We start from the raw sequence: 18,991 nt of genomic DNA, 5'->3' as shown, positions 1-18,991 counted from the left end.
TTGAAACTCGGAAAGCACCATCATCACCTTGTGACATAGGAAATGTTGAATCACCTTGAGAGATTTGAACTTTCTCAAAAGATGGAATAACATTTTGAGAATATGAATAATTAGGATTTTGTGGTGGTTGAAAAGGAAAAGAAGTGAAAGTACTTGGATTGAGAAATTGAGATTTTGTGAACCATAATTCAAAAATTGTTGAAAATTTGTATCTAAATCTGAGTTGAGATCAATTGGAATGTTAGAATAGTAAGGTTGAAGATTTGGATTATTTTAGGGTTGTGATGAGTTTTGAGATTTTGTGGGTTTTTTTTTTTTTTTCCTATTAGATTTTGGAATATCCATCTCTACACAATTTGATAATAAAGAGAGTAATATTCACTAAAAAAAATTTGTTTCAAAATACCCCAATATTGAGTTCATTTTATAGAGAAAAATAAGATAGAGTCGTTGGTATTTTTTTTATATTTTTAGAATTGTATTTCAAAAATTATGGTCGTTACAAAGATTACAACAATTATAAATTCAGAGCAATCTCAGCCATTGATCAACGAAATAGGTGTCACAATCTCAAGAAGCCTTGTCATTATAATGGGTCACTATTAAAAGCAATACATGACCAAGCTTCAAAAATTTCTCTTTATTCATTACTTTATTATTATTCCACTTTCTCTCTCTTAATAACCAACCTCAATGGTTGATGGCTGGGTATACTCTTAAATTAATCACAATGCTAGGTTTTTTCTTTTAAAGAAGAGGTACCGTGTAACGCTCTTTAAAGTATATGTGTCAAGTCATAATGTCACGTCACTATTTTAAGTACATGTACCACGTGTTCACGTGTTTGTTGAGATGATAAATGTATAACCTTTATATGTTGGAGGTTACGAGTTCAATATAGCTAAAAGCATAATTTATTTTGTTAAATGAAGTGGCAAGCTTACGTGGTGCATATACTTTGGATTGTATCGTGGCATTATGACATAATATTCCTTTCATTTATTAAGTAAATTAGAGGTTGTATAATGTATTTACTTTTCACAAGATTGAAAAATAAATACATGATCAAGTAAAAAAAATAAAAATAAATAACACAAGGCAACGCCTAGACCACATACTAGCTATACAAATAGCCGGACATAATTATCAGATTAAAGAAATACAAACTAGCAACCCGGGACATCGCCCGGGCCACACACGTTTTGTTATTTAAAAAGCGTATGTTGTATGGTGAGGACTAAAGTAAGGGTTTATAATTCGAAGAATAGAAGAGTAAAGTATGGTGATACCTAATTTTGTTATAAAAAAGCATAGAGAAGTAAGGGTGTATAATTTGAAGGGTAAGATATGGCTGGTAGTGGAGAGAAAAATAATATAAGTGAGTCGCTAAACCCCGCTCGCATATTACTCACTTTTGTCCATATTTCACACCAAAGTGACATATATGCCCTTCCACACTTTCTCCCCCCTCCCCAATTTCATCCCAACACTACCACAAGCACTATTACTAGGTCAAATCGACTACAAGTCTCCATCGCTATTCTCATAGCAACCAGGAGACCTTCCGAGACGTTTGCATTGAACGAGGTATTTCAAAGTGAGGGGACTTATATTAGGGATACTATACATTGGGTTGGGCTTAACACACAAAAATAATTTAACTCTCTTGGTTGAAATATGTTACGAACATCCACCACAAAAAAAAATAAAATAAAAAAAAAAAAATATAACAATAAGGTGACTACATCATTTCTATTGAGAGAACCAATCAAATTAAGGGACTAATTTTCAATTTTAGTAACTCTTTCCTTAAAAATTTAAAAGAAAAAATCCTTGACTTTATTACAAAATATAGGACAATTAATTATTGGCTTGGGCAACATCCCAAATGAATTTATTAACATGTAATATTATGAGTTACGGATTTTGCACTTATCCCAATTGTCAAATGTAATTTGAAACGGTTTGATAAGTGATAAAATAACATGTTAAAAGTGTTGAAAATTCCTGAATGAAATTCTGTTAGATACATTATATGAGGTATTAGCTTAGACCTGTTAGTAGTTCCTTTGCTTTTTAATTAAGGGGATGTTCACATTTGATGAACTGAGCTGAACTGATTGGAGCTGAACATAACTGCATAGAGCTAAAATGAATATTTTATAAAAGAAGGAAATTAGGAACTGAACTGAACTGAACTAAACTAAATGAAGCTGAACTAAACTAAACTGAAATTAAGCTAAAGTGAAACATGCCCTAATATTAGGTGAAAGCTAAATAAAATGGGTGGCAGAACGTGTTGAGGTAATTTTCTTTGTTCTTAAATTATAATGATTGTATAAATTCTCTGTACCAAAGCATCATAGGTTTAAAACCTCATTTACTATTTTACTCTTACCATGTGCAATTAAAATACCAATAAACAGCAACGGTGTTGAGATTTTTACTTTTACATCTACAATAACAGAATTAAGGATCTAGCTGTTTATATTCACCCACATGAGCAAAAATAGCCATCAATTAGTCTCCCCGTACGGTTTCTCATTATTTCCGATTGGGAGTGCTGGGGCTACCAAGGTGTATTAGCAAAACTTTGGTCTCACATCTGAAAATGATAGGCATCAACCACCAACCACTTCCACCTGTTCGACCTACAAATCTCTCGCTGCAATTCACAGCCAGTCTTTCAAGGTCATAAAGTCATACAAGACCTGCATTTAACCCAAAGAATGTCAGAGCAAAGAATGGCACCTTTAGAAAACATTTCGAGAAACTGTGGTAATATTGGTTATACTCTACTTTTGCACTTTACATTTAGTGAACGAAATATTTTTGCATTGCACCAAAAAAACCTTGTGCTTTTATTTACTAGTAGTAATTTCCAAGAGCTTAGAATGAATTTTCTGTAACAATGATCAGTAAGTGTTTAAAAAGAAAATAGAAAGCAAGTTTTTTTTTTTTTTTTAATCCCAAATTTCATTTACGTCCCTTATTCATCTCCTCTACTCTCCAACACCCTGTCACATCTGAAACCTCAGCTTTACTAGCTGAGTAGCCTTACCTGTGCCACCAACAGTAGCCACCACCCCTTCCCCATGCCACCAGTAGATATATCTCTTCCTCCAGACCGCCTAATATGAAGGGAAGAGGATGAAATGGTAGTTGTAATGGCCCTAACGGGTGCCAATGACAAGGGGTAACCCAGTGAATAATGGCAAATCAAAGAGCAATGGGCGCCAATGGTTGTAGAGTTCGTGTGTGGCAAAGGCTAAAGGGAAAGGCTTGGCTTGGGATGAGGGCGAGATGAGGCAGCCCGTGAGGAGCTAGAGATTTAATGTGAGGAAACGGAAAAAACAGTAGCGTTGATGATTCTGGATAACTAGAGAATTTATGTGAGGAAACGGGAAAGGCAGTAGCATTTCGGATTCCGGATAACTGAGATTGGAGTGGTGGCTGGGCAGTTGGTGGTAGGCCATGGCACGAGGCACACAATTGAGGTAGGGAATGCAGTGGTTGTGTGTTGTGGAGGGGGCTATTGGGGCAGAGGAGGGAATGATTGATTGCAAGAAAGGGTGTTAGCTGGTGGTGTGGGGGAAAAAGGGGGGGGGGGTGTTTGGTCAGTCGACTAATGGCTGCTAGATGAGGCTGGCCAGCTAGGCTGTGGCATTGTAGCTTTGGGAAAATATTAATAAAATAATACAAAAGATTTAGAAAGAAGACAATGATGATTAGTGAAGAAAGGTCCACAACTACACATGGACAAGCAAGGTAGAAATTGGTATTTGGTAATGGGGCATAATGGCAAATTGGCAACAGTGGGAGGAGAAATAAAAGGGAGAGAGGAGAGCATCGATAACGGCTGATTGTAGCATGGAAGGAGGATGCTGATAAATGAGAAGCGGAAGATGGAGAAAATCATCAGAAAATTTAGGTAGAAAGATGGTTTTAACAAATTTATTTCTTTCGTAAACAGGGACAATTGAGAGCTTCATAGAGACATAACCATATGAAATTGATCATTCATTCATTTAAAGTCGGATTTCAAGATTCCAAAAGCAGCTACTCATGCATACTTAGATCAAGGGCCCAGATCTTGGGCTACCTTACTAAATTATTTACAAATAGCAAATAACTCTTTATTTCCAACATTAAAAAATATTAGATGCGTGGAAAATAGGAATATTTTTCCCTTGGTATCCAATCTTTGTTTTCTAGTATACCAATCTACTATATCTCTGTTTTCAAACTTCAGTTGATATTGCACATAATATTGACAGTTGTTGCAGGGTTTATTATATAGGGGAGGCTCAGAAAGATTATATTGGAAGTTGGGGATTAGTATGTCGTCCAAAATTAAAGAGAAATTTGGGGCATGGAAGAGTGATTTCAACAAAAATAGCTGCTATAGTGGGAACCGGAAAATGGTGGTGGAGGTTTACTCTTGAACGTTGTGAATCCGCCCTAGTGGACATCATCCAGTACGTTATCATCAAAAGCAGTGTAAAATGGGTGGTCCCCCAAGGTATTGTTCTTGTGACTCACTAATGTCTATAGGAATCTATTTTGCAATTTCTACTCTACTGAAGCCACTGGTGAGGAAGAGAATCTAGTTTTGAGAAGATGTTTGGAGAGGCAAGGAGCCTCTCTGTGGACATTGTCCTCACCGATTTAACCTATCTTTTCTCCATAATACTCCAGTGTCCACTTTCAAAAGTGGCAATGCCTGGGATTTACAGTTGATGAGACCATCCCATGACTAAAAGACAGAGAAGCTCATTTCTATGTATGACCTTTTGGTATTTATATAAAGGTGTGAAGAAGTCAAGAGTATGGACAGAAGTCACAGAACATTCTACTGTGGTACTTCAAGTAAACCTTTTTTTTAAAAAAATTCTTTAAGTTGTTCCCCTAGATATCCCGTTATGAAGAATCTTGGGTCAGACCTTTTGCAGTTTGTTTTTCAGGCTGCGGTGCAGGAAAGGAGAAGAAGTTGCTTTGGCAAAATGCGAATATAGCAATTCTGTGATGTGAGTGGTCAGAGCAAAATGGTTATATTTTTAATGGTGTTGCTGTTTCATGCGATATATTGAGGGATAAGGTAACTGTATTACTTTCTTAATAGGCTAAGGCAGTCTGGGGCTTCCCAAATTACTCCATTGGACTTACAAAGGAATTGGGCTAACTTATAGTTCTGATTTTCAGTCTCTTTCCGAGGACACGTTGTCCTCTTGATGTACTTATAATTTGGTTTGAGACTTCGAGCAGTTTAATTATATTATTTTTTACAATAAAAATCAAATTTACATACACATGCATAACAAACTCTACAGCCATAACAGATATAAGACCAATCTTACTCAGCGTACCAGATAGAGATTTGGAATTAGCAGTCGACTTTTGTTGTAGAACCAAATCATCAGCAGAATAATAATCTGCAATCAGCCGGTACATATATGATGGATTATGCCCTCCGCTGCGACAAAGAAAAATTGATGTGTCTATGAGCAAGGTACCAAAAAAAAAACTTTTAAACAGATTATGTAGCTACTGAACAAAACTCAAAAAAAAAAAAAAAAAAAAGCACAACCCATTGACACCAATATATTTAAAACCTCGAGAGATGCTCTATTCAATTACACAAAGGAAAATTTTCTGTGTTACACCTGTAAACCAAGGATTATTGAAGTCAGGCAAGTTCCCAGGATGATTCACCAATAAATTCTTCCAAACCATGTGTTGAATCCAGTATTTTAATCATGACAGTTGAACAAACTAAATAACCAATTACCTCTCTTCCAAGTTGGCCTTTAAAATAACATGAGTTTGGTGGAAGCATATATTAACCCCCTTCTCTTAAAATGCCATATTTTTTAATAAATAAAGGTAAAAAAAAAGTCCCATGCTTATCAAGATTTCAGGTGCAGGAAAAGACATAGAGAGCGGATATGCTAGCAATCTTCATTGTCTTCAGAGATGATTTGGTTTTTGGTTCTAATGGATCCATTAGTGTTGGTTTGGGAAAGTAATATGACGATCAAAGATGCACCAGTAAGAAAAATAGAGTTGGGATCATGAAATCTTTAGTAGAAGGCTTGTATGGGGGTAATGAAGTTAGATATAAAGAAATAGGCTTACAAGAGCATATAATAATTGAAAGGCATGGAAGGAGAGGATCTTGATTGACAACTACCAGAGATGAATTCTTGGTCCAAAACTACCAGAGATGAATTCTTTGTCCATTTAGCCAACTCCATCATTGGGATTAAGGCATTGATGTTAATATTGTTGGGAGTATTCCCAGGTAATGAAAAAAAGTAGGACCATTATCAGAAGACGAAATAAACGTGGGATTACAATAATCTATTTCCAAAATAAAATATAAAAAGAGCAGCTTACGTGTCAGTGATAAAGAGGCTAACGAGCTTCGGTGGCACATAATCGAATGTTGGGTTAACAATATGAAGCAGCGGTTTGCCACTGCCACTTCCAAAATCCATACAATCAGAAAATTCTCCAAAATCTAGTAGATCAGATGGGGACTTCAGCTCATTGAGTAAGACTTCGGGGTTGTGAGGATACAAGGGACATAACTGCCATAGGTCAGACGTTGAGCACAATTAACTTGTAAGCTATATAGATTGCATTAAAAAATCATAAGAAATACAGGAAGCTCAAAGATAATATACAATAATCTCAGCTACTACCAACCAACTAATCTGCAGCTAAACACATACATGTGGAGAATATATCAAAAACCTATTTCATGTTGATGCAACTTCAAAGTAGCTTACGTGTTACCAAGTCATATACTACCTCCGTTTCATATTAGTTGCAACTTTGAGGAGTTGCAACTTTGAGGTATTATTTGTGAGATATAAAATATTGCAAAGTTGCAACAAATATAAAAAGGAGGTAGTATTATACTTAGATACTTCCTCCGTTCTTTTTTTATTGCACCATGAGAAATTTCACGCTTGCTAATGCATTACTTTAGCTATTAATATCTTCAGTTGTACATTTGTAAAAATTATAAAAATCTGATATTTGAAAAGAAGATTTTGAGACGAATTTAACTAGATCCCACATGACCATATTTTTCCTAATATGGTCAAAGAAGATTAAGTGAAGAGAACGTTTACACTATTCACATAATCTTTTTTTTTTCCCCTCAAAAAAAAAAAAAAAAAAAAAAAAAAAAAAAAGGAGATTAAGTGAATAGTCTAAAATTCCTAATAAAGCAATAAAATAAAAACGGAGGAAGTATTAGATATAGATATTTTACAGCAATAACATTATTAGCATTTAGTCATGTAATTCATATTTAAAAGTGTACCTAGCATCTTTAAAGTTAAAGCTTATTACTGCAAACCTTGTTCTCATGTACTCTCTCTGTCCCTTTTTTATTGCCCCATTTGCCATTTTGGGATGTCCCTTATTGTTTGCCCCATTCTATTTTGGGCTATGGTCCCCACCATTAAAGGAAGTTATAAACATATTTAATTATTATAACCAACCCCTAAATATCAATTTAATACTTGTTAATATCATAACCTTGATTCTCTCTCCTACCTCACAGCCACCGTGGAAATCCCACAACCACCACTTTCCTTTCTCTTCCCTAACGGCCACCAGGTCTGCTGCCACATCTTATCTCCCACCTCCGTCACGGCCACTTTTTTTTCCCTCTTTCTTCACTTAGCCATCACCACCGGCGTATTACCTCTCTCGTCTCTCTTAACCAGCACCACCACCAACACATTTTCTCTCTCCTTCGTCCTCCTAATCTTGCTGCCTCCTTTCAATAAAAGTTAATTTCTTGAAATTTTGAGGTGAGAATTGAGAATTAGAAAATGAGGCTCTTTGGAAAAAGCAACACTCCATTGTAGTAGTACCCCAAAATTGAAGCACCAACTTTCTCTCTCATCCAAACCCACACCCCTTAACAGAAAATTAGAGGAAGGTTCCTTATTTGGGAATTCTTTTTTTTTTTTCCAAGATATGAGAAAATACTCCCTCTTTATTTTGATTTCTTTCAAGATCCAATTTATCCCACCATTAATTCATATGATACGATAATTACCAAGGTTGAATGGTGAATGGCATAAACAATAGCGGTGGTGGGTCAGTAGGCTGTTGGTGGTTTATAGTGGTTGACCGAGGAGAGAGAAGATATGGTGGTGCTGAAGGTGCTATTCACCCGGTGGTTAGGAGGTACTGAGGTAGAGACTAGAGAGGCAGAGAGCAATTGGGAATTTGGGATGGTGGGTTTATTTTTTATTAGACCCATTCTCTCTCCTCTAATTTGTTAATTTAAGTAGCTGGTCCCCACCTATCCTCTTTCCTTCTACCAAGTCTTAATAAAGTAGAAAATTGGGATGGGGCAATAATAAAGGGACAGAGGGAGTATAAGCAAGCAGAATTAATCATGAAAAATAACTTCAATTTTCTTTAAGGTCTTCATATGATAAAGGCATAAAGCCTTCTTTCCACAAATCCACAGGTAAACACAATGGTAGTCATCTTCAAAATTGAACACTCAGGTACAGGTCAGCTTTTTCCATGAAATGCTCATTCTCTGCCGCAGCCTTATGGTGATCTACAAAGATATTCAAGATCAAACTCATACTAGCGCCATTCAGCATTTTAGCCCCATCAAGAAGTATCCTATAGTTGGCCGGTAAATAAAACAAATAGTATGCAATTTTGTGAAGACTGTCATATTTTGACCAAAAATAAAATAATGGAATTCACATATACAGGCCATTAAAGAAATCGTACTCCCTCTGTGTTTTTTTAAGTGTTACAGTTTGACCGGCACATAGTTTTAGGCACTTTAATTGACTTTAATAAAATAAGAGGTGAGTGGGGTAGTTGGAGTATTAAAAAAATTGTAAAAGAAAGATAGTGGGGTTAATAGTTTATTGAAAAGTAATGAATGTGAGAGGAAAGATATCTTAAAAAAAGTAGCAGTGGGTTTGGATAAGGACCATTGGAGGAGAGAGAGATAATATTGTATTGTAGCTTTTTGCCAAAAAAGGAAGTGTAACACTTAATAAAACACGGCCGGAAATGGGAAATGTAACACTTAAAAAAACACGGAGGGAGTATCTATCAAACCCAGATTATTGAACTACTCCAGTTCAAATTCCAGCTCCCTATATCATAAAATGCATAAGAAACTTTCCCCATTTTAATGAGCAGACATTTAACCAAGATACCGTAAGATAATTACTAAGCATATTGATAGCAGGTCTTCTCCGCATGCTAGTGATCAAATTCATTGAGGTAACGTTAACAAGGTATTCACCATAATGATGAGGCTGTTGAATGACTCGAACAAAAACAAGAAGATTTTGAAAAAACATGAGGTAATCTTACATTTTGTAACCCGAATAAAACATTTTTGCATTTTATTGCTCAGTGGAAAAGCAAATTAAGGCACATAGGCGGATAGGCCTACTGTGGAATGAAGATTCTTTCTAAAAAACCAAGCATTAAAAGAAGGGGAAAAGCCAGGAGCCATCACCTTGTGACTGCCTGCAACAACAACAAAAGGAACAGCATGTCTTTGAGCAGCAAGAGCAACCATATTCAAGCCAACAGGGGCTATCAGTCCACCATTAGCCATAACAGCATGAGCTCCAACTATGACCTTCAAACAGTATTTAAATACATGAATATGACTCAATTCAATGGATAAGAAATTGACACACAAACAGAAGTGGACAAGCGTACCATGTTTACTCTTGATATCATGGCAAAAACAGCAGAGTCAGTAATCACAGTGGTCTGCAAACCTCTAGCCACCAATTCTTTGGCAAGAACATGCCCTTGGTACCTGGTTCCAATGTGACAGCAACATATCAACAAAAAATTAATGAAAACATATACTACATATAATGTCGGTTTAGATACATTCAGACATTTGCTACTTTCCAATACGAAAGTAAAGAAACAACAAAAGATGAATACAACCGTGCAATTTCAAATCTTCAGCAGTCAGCAGTCAGCAGTCAGCAGTCAGCAGTACCTTTTTACTACATATTGTTTTCCTCTCTATTTTATTGAGTTCCAAACTTATTAGATAATCCTCTAAAGCTCTAACATGCATACTTGTAGAGGAAAACTATTATTCTATCTCACTCACTTGAGAGAGTGAAAGAAGATGTAGTGATAGCAACTCACATTTTTACAAAATCAGAAGCAACTATGATGGAGGATAATATAGAAAAGAAGGCCTAATGTAAGCAAACTTTCATTGATTATCTCAGATAGAAGATTCAAAATATAGGTTGAATAGGTGCATCATTTTTACTTCAGCTCTCATCTTCTAAAGAAGATCCTAGACAAATGTTATGCGAAGATCGTATATTTACCGACTTTGCACTTAACAAAATGCAACTTTGTACCTTGGAGCACCTTCCGCAACAAAGACCTTGAATGACCGTTTCTTTTCCTTTGCAGCACAGAGAAATTCCATCACAGTTCTTGACCGTCCTAAAGTCAAAATTACCTCACTGCAATAGTCATGGTTTAATGAGCAGATAGAACAAGCCTTGTTAAAAGGAAAATATCACACAAAGACACACACGCCTACATACACATAGTTGCATGTATAGTGACAGCCTCATTCAAGAAAGCTTAGAATAAATCTTAGCAAACAGAATATTTCAAATCATTTCAACAAAAAAAGCATTTTTTTTCCTTGTTCATGACTTAATGTACAAGGGCATCAATCACTACATCCTCAAGATCATGAGGCCAGAAAAAATGAATTCAAAAAAGGTGGGAATTAGGCAAACGAAGCAGTGCAACCAAACTAAATTCCATATGCCAGACAGATTGTGAACAGGTACTTGATCTTAGTTGATTAACTAGTCAATTAAGCAGGTAAAAGATCATATACCCTTCTAGAAATGAACCTGCTAGGAACCAACACAAGAAGGTCCCACACCAAAGCAATGAGGATGTAATGGATCCATATAGCAGCCCATTACTTAAGCCTAAGCCACCAATCAGGTTGTACTATCAGAGAAAGGGGAAGGCAGCCAACAACAACAACAATCAGGCACCTCCTTCATATGAGGACAAAAGTGGGTAAGAACTGTCTGCAAACTCTGAATAGAGGGGAGAGGGCAACACCAACACCAAGTAGTGGAGCAGAGTAATGAAAAAGCAGTAGAAGAGACAAATATAATTAAGTGGCAGTATAGCCATAAGTTGTATATATAAGAATCTTTTGTCTTAGGAAAGGTCATGAGATTAGATAAGTGTAAAAGAGAGTAGTATCCTGAAGATACTTTGGAGAGTGGTAGGCTCAAGCTACCTTTATTTTCAATCAATCAATCATCAACCTTTAATCTAAATTCCTGTTTGTGTGTTTCTTGCTTGTGACCTTATTCCTGTTGAGCGTGAAAATAGTCAGGGAGGTAGTGAGTTCCTCTCAGAGGAAGATGAAGGGTAAAGAAGTCAGAAGAGGACAACTAAAAATGATTAGAAGAAATGGTTTACGACTTACAAGAGAAAGAAGAGACAGGCATCACAAGATTGTTATGTAATTTTTTTGTTATGGCAGTAAAGTAGTGAACAAGCCAAGTAGTATGATGAAATAAATAGCAGAAGAGAAGCATGGAATGAGGCATTGTGAAAATAGTTTGTGAGAGTCCTGTGGAGATAACAAAAATCATATCCCAAATTGATTTATAATTTTCTCTCTCTAAACTCTTAATTTCTGCAAATATTGATAGGCAGTAGCAGAGCTCATGAAACTAAGAAAGAACACTCACTTGTATCCACCATTTAGATAAGGTTAAAGCATATACTATAAGTAGAAAGGCATTAAACTGGATAAAGATCAAAAGGAAAATCAACACCTTCCTATGGCAGCAAAACTGTTCAATAATAATTTCACATTTGTTATGCCAATACAACAATATCAACAGCAACAACAAAGCCTTAGTCCCAAAATGATTTGGGGTCGGCTAACATGAATCATCATAAGGAACTGTCCAAAATAGGCAACAAATTACCATGTTATAGAAGTAAAAACAAGAACATACTTTTGATGAATGTGCTCAACTGCTTGCTCAGCAATCTGCTCATGGCAAGTGTCTATATCCTGAATGAGCTCATTAACAGATTCAATGACATCATGCTTAAGTTTTCGAATCCTTGAACTCTTATCGGCAGCTGCAGAATGCAATCACATATCAATCAGTAGAAAAAGGAAAAATGGTAAGCTCCAGATAATCTTAATATAGCACCCTTCTTCCTATCTTCATTCAAGCCCTTTCAAGGACAATCATTCTCCTTATCAGGGTACTGTATCAGCTTCTATTGGTAAACCCAGTAACCTAAAATTCTGAGTTATTTTATTTATTCAACTCTAATTAGAGTAAAGAAAACATATAATAATATCTCTTATTCAAAATGTGCAATGAGCAGACAATCACACATTGGTGGCCCTCAAACAATTGAATAAGCTGTTATACAAAGATAATGTTGACAGCCAAAGGGCAAAGAGTGCAAATTATGACGTACGACTTAAAAGACAACAAGGCAGAGAGCAAATTTAATGAAGTTAATGGACGGCAGGTACATGGAGGCTGGACAAAATAAGGTGGACTGTGAAGCCCAGCAAAAGGGCTTACAAAATACAAATAACACTTTAGACAAGTGTATCTAAAAGTGCTGATAGGGATTGAAAAATCCATTATATAGCAGTGAAAAAACACTCATTTTTACATACAGAAAACAATGAGCTACAGTAAGGTTCATGTCAAGTGCACAACTTACACTTGCTTTTTCCTTCAGAATCACCCCCGGATGAAGAAAGGGGAGCAGCAGAAGCATTGGGTACATCTTCAAGAAGAGTATGTAGTGATGGTGGGCGCAAGGTGCTCCTTGCTGCAGCAGCTACTGCGGCTGCTGACAGAACAGGATGATCATCTCTGTCATCTTCATCATCATCACTTCCAACTGATATATTTAGGTCACCAATAGCAGCGGTAGTAAGAGATAAATCCTCTTCTCTAATAATATGTAGCACCCTCCTGACAATATTACCAACAGCAAGCTCTGCAGTTCAAATCAGATGGAAGTCACTAAAAGCTCCGACAACGTACATTAAAGGCATCACCTCCATACACTGAAATACAAGAAGACGAGTGAGTCTCCCAGCTGTTTGTTCTATTCAGTCAGACAATAATAATTTTTTTAAGAAAATTATATTAAAAAAAAAAAATAAATAACACATTCTTACAAAGGTGTTGGAGGACAAGAGACAAACTCAAGTACCTAACTTAAAAAAACTCTTTTAAGATCTTACCTTGTTATTTTGTACAAAAACAAGAGGTTCTTTGCATTTTAACAAGAAACTTGTCTTGTATATGAATTGCATTAATACAGTTCACAATTTTAAGTTTTAACAAAGTACAACAGAACAAAAAAAAAATGAATGAACCATTGATAACTTATTCTGATTCAGTGGCATGAAATATAAGCAGGAACTCTAATGCTGGGGATTTCTAATAGATTTCTTTAATATCTTCAAGTAAGAAGTGAGCTCTTATGTGGTTGCCTTTGCCTCCCAATTTATGAATAGACTCTAGAAACTTTGTGAATAAATGTGCCTAAAAGCTTTCAAGAATCTAAATTCTAAAATACTATAGAGTACTCTCAAAGCAACAAAGTACTGGAAGACATAGCATAGATGATCCAAATGATAGCCTATCCAACAAAAACGAACTCGACTTTAGAAATGTATAATAATCATATAACTCTTTAGAATTTTCAGATGTGAGGTGCCAGTATATCACTAAGAAATCCAATAAAGTACGTTAATGATGGCCATTAATTATTCCTTGCTTCATGTAGAGAAAATGACACTTTCTAATTTCTAAAATAATTAAATTCTTCAACATTATTGCATTATAGTTTCATCTATCCTTTTATCAACATCTCTTAAATAAATATTCTGATCCTTAAAAATAGTTATTATTTCTCATCATTGTCAAGGAGATGGTTCAAAATAGTATTGTAAACTAAAAGAAAGATTCCACGACTGCAAAATAGCATTTCATCAAGGATGACTGCTATGAACAAGAAGCAATATGATTTTCTGGGGTATTGACAAATTTTTAAAAATATGAAGCACGAACAGCTCTAGACCCTAATTTCACCACAGTGCACAATTCCTCAAAGATTTCCAAATTCATTTCCCTCCATTACATTTCTTGTTACCAAAAAGAAATGGTTTAGTGATTTTTCTTTCTTTCATTTTTTTTTCAACAAGTTGTGTAAAATCCCGCTGCCAGTCCCAAGCCTGGATAAAGGAGGAGGGTTACGGTAGGTCAGTGACAGCCAGTATAAAACTTCGTCACATCCCATGACATGAGCCAAACAGATATTTTCGTGGGGGCGTTCCCTACTCAGCGACGCGCTGCACTTCCTAGACCCGGGTGTAGTGATAAGTATGCAAGGGTTGCTAGGTCGTCGCCCAGAAGCGACGCGCCACATTGCCCGAGTGTGGTGTCAAATGAGCAAGGGCGTGCCATTGGGGCGTTCCCTACTGAGCGACGCGCTGCACTTCCCAGACCCGGGTGCAGTGATAAGTATGTAAGGGTTGCTAGGTCGTCGCCCAGAAGCGACGCGCCATATTGCCCAATTGTGGTGTCAAATAATCAAGGGCTTGGAGTTGGGATCAAGAGGGAGCGTGGGAGAAAAGAATTTAGTTTGCGGATTGGTTCTTGGAATGTGGGGTCTCTTATGGGAAAATCAGCAGAATTGGTAGAAGTAATGAAAAGACGACGCGTGAACATCATGTGCCTCCAAGAGACAAGATGGACAGGAGAAGGAGCTCGAGGCTTGGTTTTGGGGTATAAGGTATGGTATGTTGGGCAAGAAACGAGCCACAGAACAAGGAATGGTGGAGCTAGGAACGGAGTTGGTGTGGTTCTCGATGAGAGGTTGGCAAAAGAGGTGATCGAGGTCTATCGGAAGAACGATAGGTTGATAAGGCTGAAGTTGCTATGTGGCAAGGAGATTGTGAATGTTATCAGTGCTTATGCTCCCCAAGTGGGTTTAGATGCAGAAGAGAAACGACAATTTTGGGAGGACCTAGACGAGGTGGTGCAGGGTGTCCACCACTCGGAGAAGTTATATATTGGAGGGGATCTAAATGGGCACGTTGGGGCGAGCCGAGATGGCTATGAGAGTGTCCATGGAGGCTTTGGGTATGGGCAGAGGGACGCCGGTGGTGAAGCTATTATGGATTTTGCCCAATCATATGATTTAATTTTGGCTAATACTTGGTTTAAGAAGAGGGATTCACACTTGATAACTTTTCGGAATGGAGCAAATGCAACTCAAATAGACTTCCTGCTCACAAGGAGCATAGATAGACAAAGTTGCATAAACTGTAAGGTTATCCCAGGGGAGAGTGTGGTCACCCAACACCGGCTATTGGTAATGACTATTCGTCTGAAAGAGAAGGCGAAGAAAAAAGTTAGACAAGAAGAACCAAGGATAAGATGGTGGACCCTAAGGGATGCAAAAGCTAAGGTTTTTACAGAAAAGGTAATTGAAGAAGCGGATTGGGATGGAGAGGTGGATCCGGACAAGACTTGGTTACGAATGAAGAACTGTTTCCTAAGAGTGGCCAAAGAGGTCTTAGGGGAAGTAAGGGGAAGAACTTCGGTACAGAGAGATACTTCGTGGTGGAATGAAGAGGTGAAAGCAGTAATTAAGCAAAAAAGGGAATGCTATCAAGCCTTAGGAAAATGTAGGAGTGATGAAACCTTTGCAGCGTATAAGGAGGCTAAGAGTAAGGCAAAGGCAGCTGTTCGCCAAGCAAAAGAAAAGGCATATCAGGAGGTTTATGAAAAGCTTGATTCCAAGGAGGGAGAAAGGATCATTTATAAGATGGCAAAGAGAAGACAAGAGGCAAGGAAGGATATTGGCATGGTGAAGTGTGTCAAAGATAAGAACCAAATGGTCCTAGTGCAAGAGGAGGGCATCAAGGACAGGTGGAAGGGGTACTTCGATGAATTATTTAATGGAAGTAATGGAGTTGTGATAGGAGATACCTCTATGAGTGATGAAGAAATCAACATGGAGTATGTGCGAAGGATTAGGAGAGTAGAGGTGGAGATTGCACTGAGGAAGATGAAACCTAAGAAGGCGGTTGGCCCTGATGGGGTACCGATAGAGGTGTGGAGGTGTTTGGGTAAGATTGGTATTGATTGGTTAACAAACCTTTTCAACAAGATATGGACGGCTACAAGGATCCCACAAGATTGGAGGAAGAGCACCTTGGTCCCGGTTTATAAAAACAAAGGAGACGCTCAAGATTGTTCTAACTATCGAGGAATTAAGCTTATGAGCCATACTATGAAGTTGTGGGAAAGGGTGATTGAACAAAGGTTGAGGGCATGCACAAGCATTTCAGATAACCAATTTGGTTTTATGCCTGGGAGATCTACTATGGAGGCAATCCATTTGATAAGACAAATGATGGAGTTTTATAGGGTAAAGAAGAAAGATCTTCATATGGTCTTTATTGATTTAGAGAAGGCATATGACAAGGTGCCAAGAGAGATACTTTGGTGGGCAATGTTGAAGAAAGGTATCCCACGAAGGTATGTAGACCTAGTTAAGGATATGTATCGGGATGTGTCAACAAATGTGAGGACATGCGGAGGGTTGACAAAAGATTTCCCTATTACAATCGGATTGCATCAAGGGTCTGCATTAAGCCCTTTTCTTTTTGCAACGGTTCTAGATGAATTAACTAGACCAATTCAAGATGAGGTTCCATGGTGTATGCTGTTCGCAGATGATATCGTTTTGGTGGATGAGACTAAGGATGGGGTTAATGTCAAGTTGGAGCAATGGAGGCAAAGGTTGGAATCTAGAGGGTTTAAGCTAAGTCGGAGTAAGACTGAATATTTGGTATGTCGTTTTGGCACTCAGAGGGGGACAAGCAATGAAGTGGTGAGTTTGGATGGAAAGGATTTGACCATGAGTGAATGTTTTAAGTACCTAGGGTCGATCATCCAGAAGAATGGTGACATTGATCAAGACGTGACCCACAGGATTAAGTCAGGGTGGCTTAAATGGAGAGCGGCCACGGGAGTGTTATGCGACCGCAGCATTCCCTTAAAGTTGAAGGGAAAATTCTACAGGACTGCCATAAGACCAGTGTTGCTCTATGGTACAGAATGTTGGGCTTCTAAGAAAGAGCATATTAAAAAGATGGAGGTTACGGAAATGCGCATGTTAAGGTGGATGTGTGGAAACACTTTAAGAGATAGAATCAGAAATGAGGTTATTCGCAAGAAAGTAGGTGTGGCGGGCATTGTAGATAAATTAAGGGAAAATCGTCTGCGTTGGTTTGGACATGTAAGACGGAGACCCGAGGGTGCACCGGTGCGAAGAGTGGAAGAGTGGGACCATGGAGGGATTAAACGAGGAAGAGGGAGACCAAAGATGACTTGGTTGGAAGGAGTGAGGAAGGATATGAAGTGCATGGATTTACGTGAGGATGAAGTTTTGGATCGTAAGGGATGGAGGAGAAAGATTTATGTTGATGACTACACGGAATAATCAAATTTGGTTCATGTTAGCCGACCCCACTTTTGGGATTAAGGCTTTGATTGATTGATTGATTGATTGAAGTTGTGTAAAATCCAACCTCAGCTAAATCATCAAAATGGCATCACTTGTAGCTTGATGGCAAACAAGGTTGTCATTTCGATTTAAAATTAACACATAATAGAGGCCTACCCACAGGATTGGCAGCAATTAGCTGCTCTCCAACAGCCTTTACAGCATCAATGAGAGCTCCAGCTTGGTTCGTATAGGGAATTCTCTGCTGGGATATAACTGAGCGAAGAAACTCCGCAGTGTGCTTTGCTGTTGCTTGTGACCCCTCAATTTTACTAAAACACAAACAACAACAAAATACATTCTTTGTAAAAAAAAAAAGCTAAAATTTTCTATAGAATGTAAACAAATCGCGTAACTTAGCATAGTCACCTCACCGTTTTCTGAGTTTGTTAACAAAGTCATTGACTAGAGCTTGTACGTCAGGCATTATTAGTTCTATCTATCCCAAAATGTTAGACCTGAAACCATGGATGTCACACATTAAGCACTATCCATTTCACTAATCTTTAACAATTAAAAAAACACGACTCGTTTAATCGTTGTTCATATGTTAGAATCAGTAATACAAAGTACACAACCAAATAACGATGATCACAATAAGCAAAATCTTCCACTAACTTAGGCAAGTGCCTAAGCCAGGGTTTTGCAAGGGTTTTCATAGTTCCATCCTAACATTCAAGGGTTTTTCAACGCATTAGCAATTAATTTTAATTCAACTATCAATCAAAATCTTCTTGGTTGAATATATGAATAGCAAAAAAATTAGCATTTCAGTTATTAAACTATAATCAATTGTTCAATAATCAATTCGAATTCTAAATAGAATTAAATTAACGATTAATACTAGATTAGGAAACTGATATTTGATGAAAAAAAAAAAAAAAAAAAAAGCATCTTACGCTTCAATGGAGGAGAGAAAGCTGCTGCAACGGAGGATTCAGAGTGTAGCCGCTTCAATGGAGGAAAGAGACAAGGAGGGCTTTTTTTTTATTATTATTATGTTTTTATATTTTGAGGATCTTCTTTTTTTGATGTTGCGGTTGTGGTCACTGGTAAAAGAACAAAGGAATTAGGCCTGTACAAAACAATTCAATACTCCAAAAATTCGATTCATACCCGATTTGAATTTTAGGATATCTGATCCAAATTTTCATTTCGGTTCGGATATCCGATCCGAAAAATCGGATACGGATTCAAATATCTATAATACTAGATTAACTCCTGTGAGATGCACGGATATAATAAAAGAATTTATAATTGTGTAAACTTCAAAGACATATCAGTTAATATATTTAAAATCTTTAACATAAACCAAACTATAAAA

The 18,991-nt window shown here is 37.2% G+C and overlaps 1 protein-coding gene and 1 long non-coding RNA gene across 3 annotated transcripts; one reads left to right on the top strand and one right to left on the bottom strand.

Moving 5' to 3' along the window:
- Positions 1 to 2,308: 2,308 nt before the first annotated feature.
- Positions 2,309 to 18,674, bottom strand: LOC145598181 (uncharacterized). The gene is made up of 11 exons (XM_081654498.1): positions 18,567 to 18,674; positions 18,042 to 18,125; positions 17,785 to 17,939; positions 12,796 to 13,077; positions 12,060 to 12,189; positions 10,410 to 10,517; positions 9,736 to 9,838; positions 9,527 to 9,652; positions 6,397 to 6,590; positions 5,367 to 5,473; positions 2,309 to 2,711 (listed from the first exon to the last, which is right to left on the bottom strand). Exons 2-11 carry the CDS (start codon positions 18,092 to 18,094, stop codon positions 2,701 to 2,703), a joined length of 1,269 nt encoding a protein of 422 aa, XP_081510624.1. The 5' UTR covers positions 18,095 to 18,125; positions 18,567 to 18,674; the 3' UTR covers positions 2,309 to 2,700.
- LOC145599462 (uncharacterized) lies at positions 3,640 to 5,143 on the top strand. 2 transcript variants are annotated; one of them, XR_014103761.1, is made up of 4 exons: positions 3,640 to 3,931; positions 4,287 to 4,522; positions 4,699 to 4,860; positions 4,953 to 5,143. It is a non-coding gene; the product is annotated as an uncharacterized LOC145599462 (long non-coding RNA). The 2 variants fall into 2 exon arrangements; XR_014103760.1 differs by having other exon boundaries at positions 3,640 to 4,522.
- Positions 18,675 to 18,991: the final 317 nt, after the last annotated feature.

The sequence above is a fragment of the Chenopodium album genome, chromosome 20 (assembly GCF_948465745.1).
Source record: "Chenopodium album chromosome 20, dcCheAlbu1.1, whole genome shotgun sequence".
Classification (NCBI taxonomy): Eukaryota; Viridiplantae; Streptophyta; class Magnoliopsida; order Caryophyllales; family Amaranthaceae; genus Chenopodium; species Chenopodium album.
Note: the sequence above shows the minus strand (reverse complement) of the source record. Positions and strands in the feature narration are given on the sequence as shown.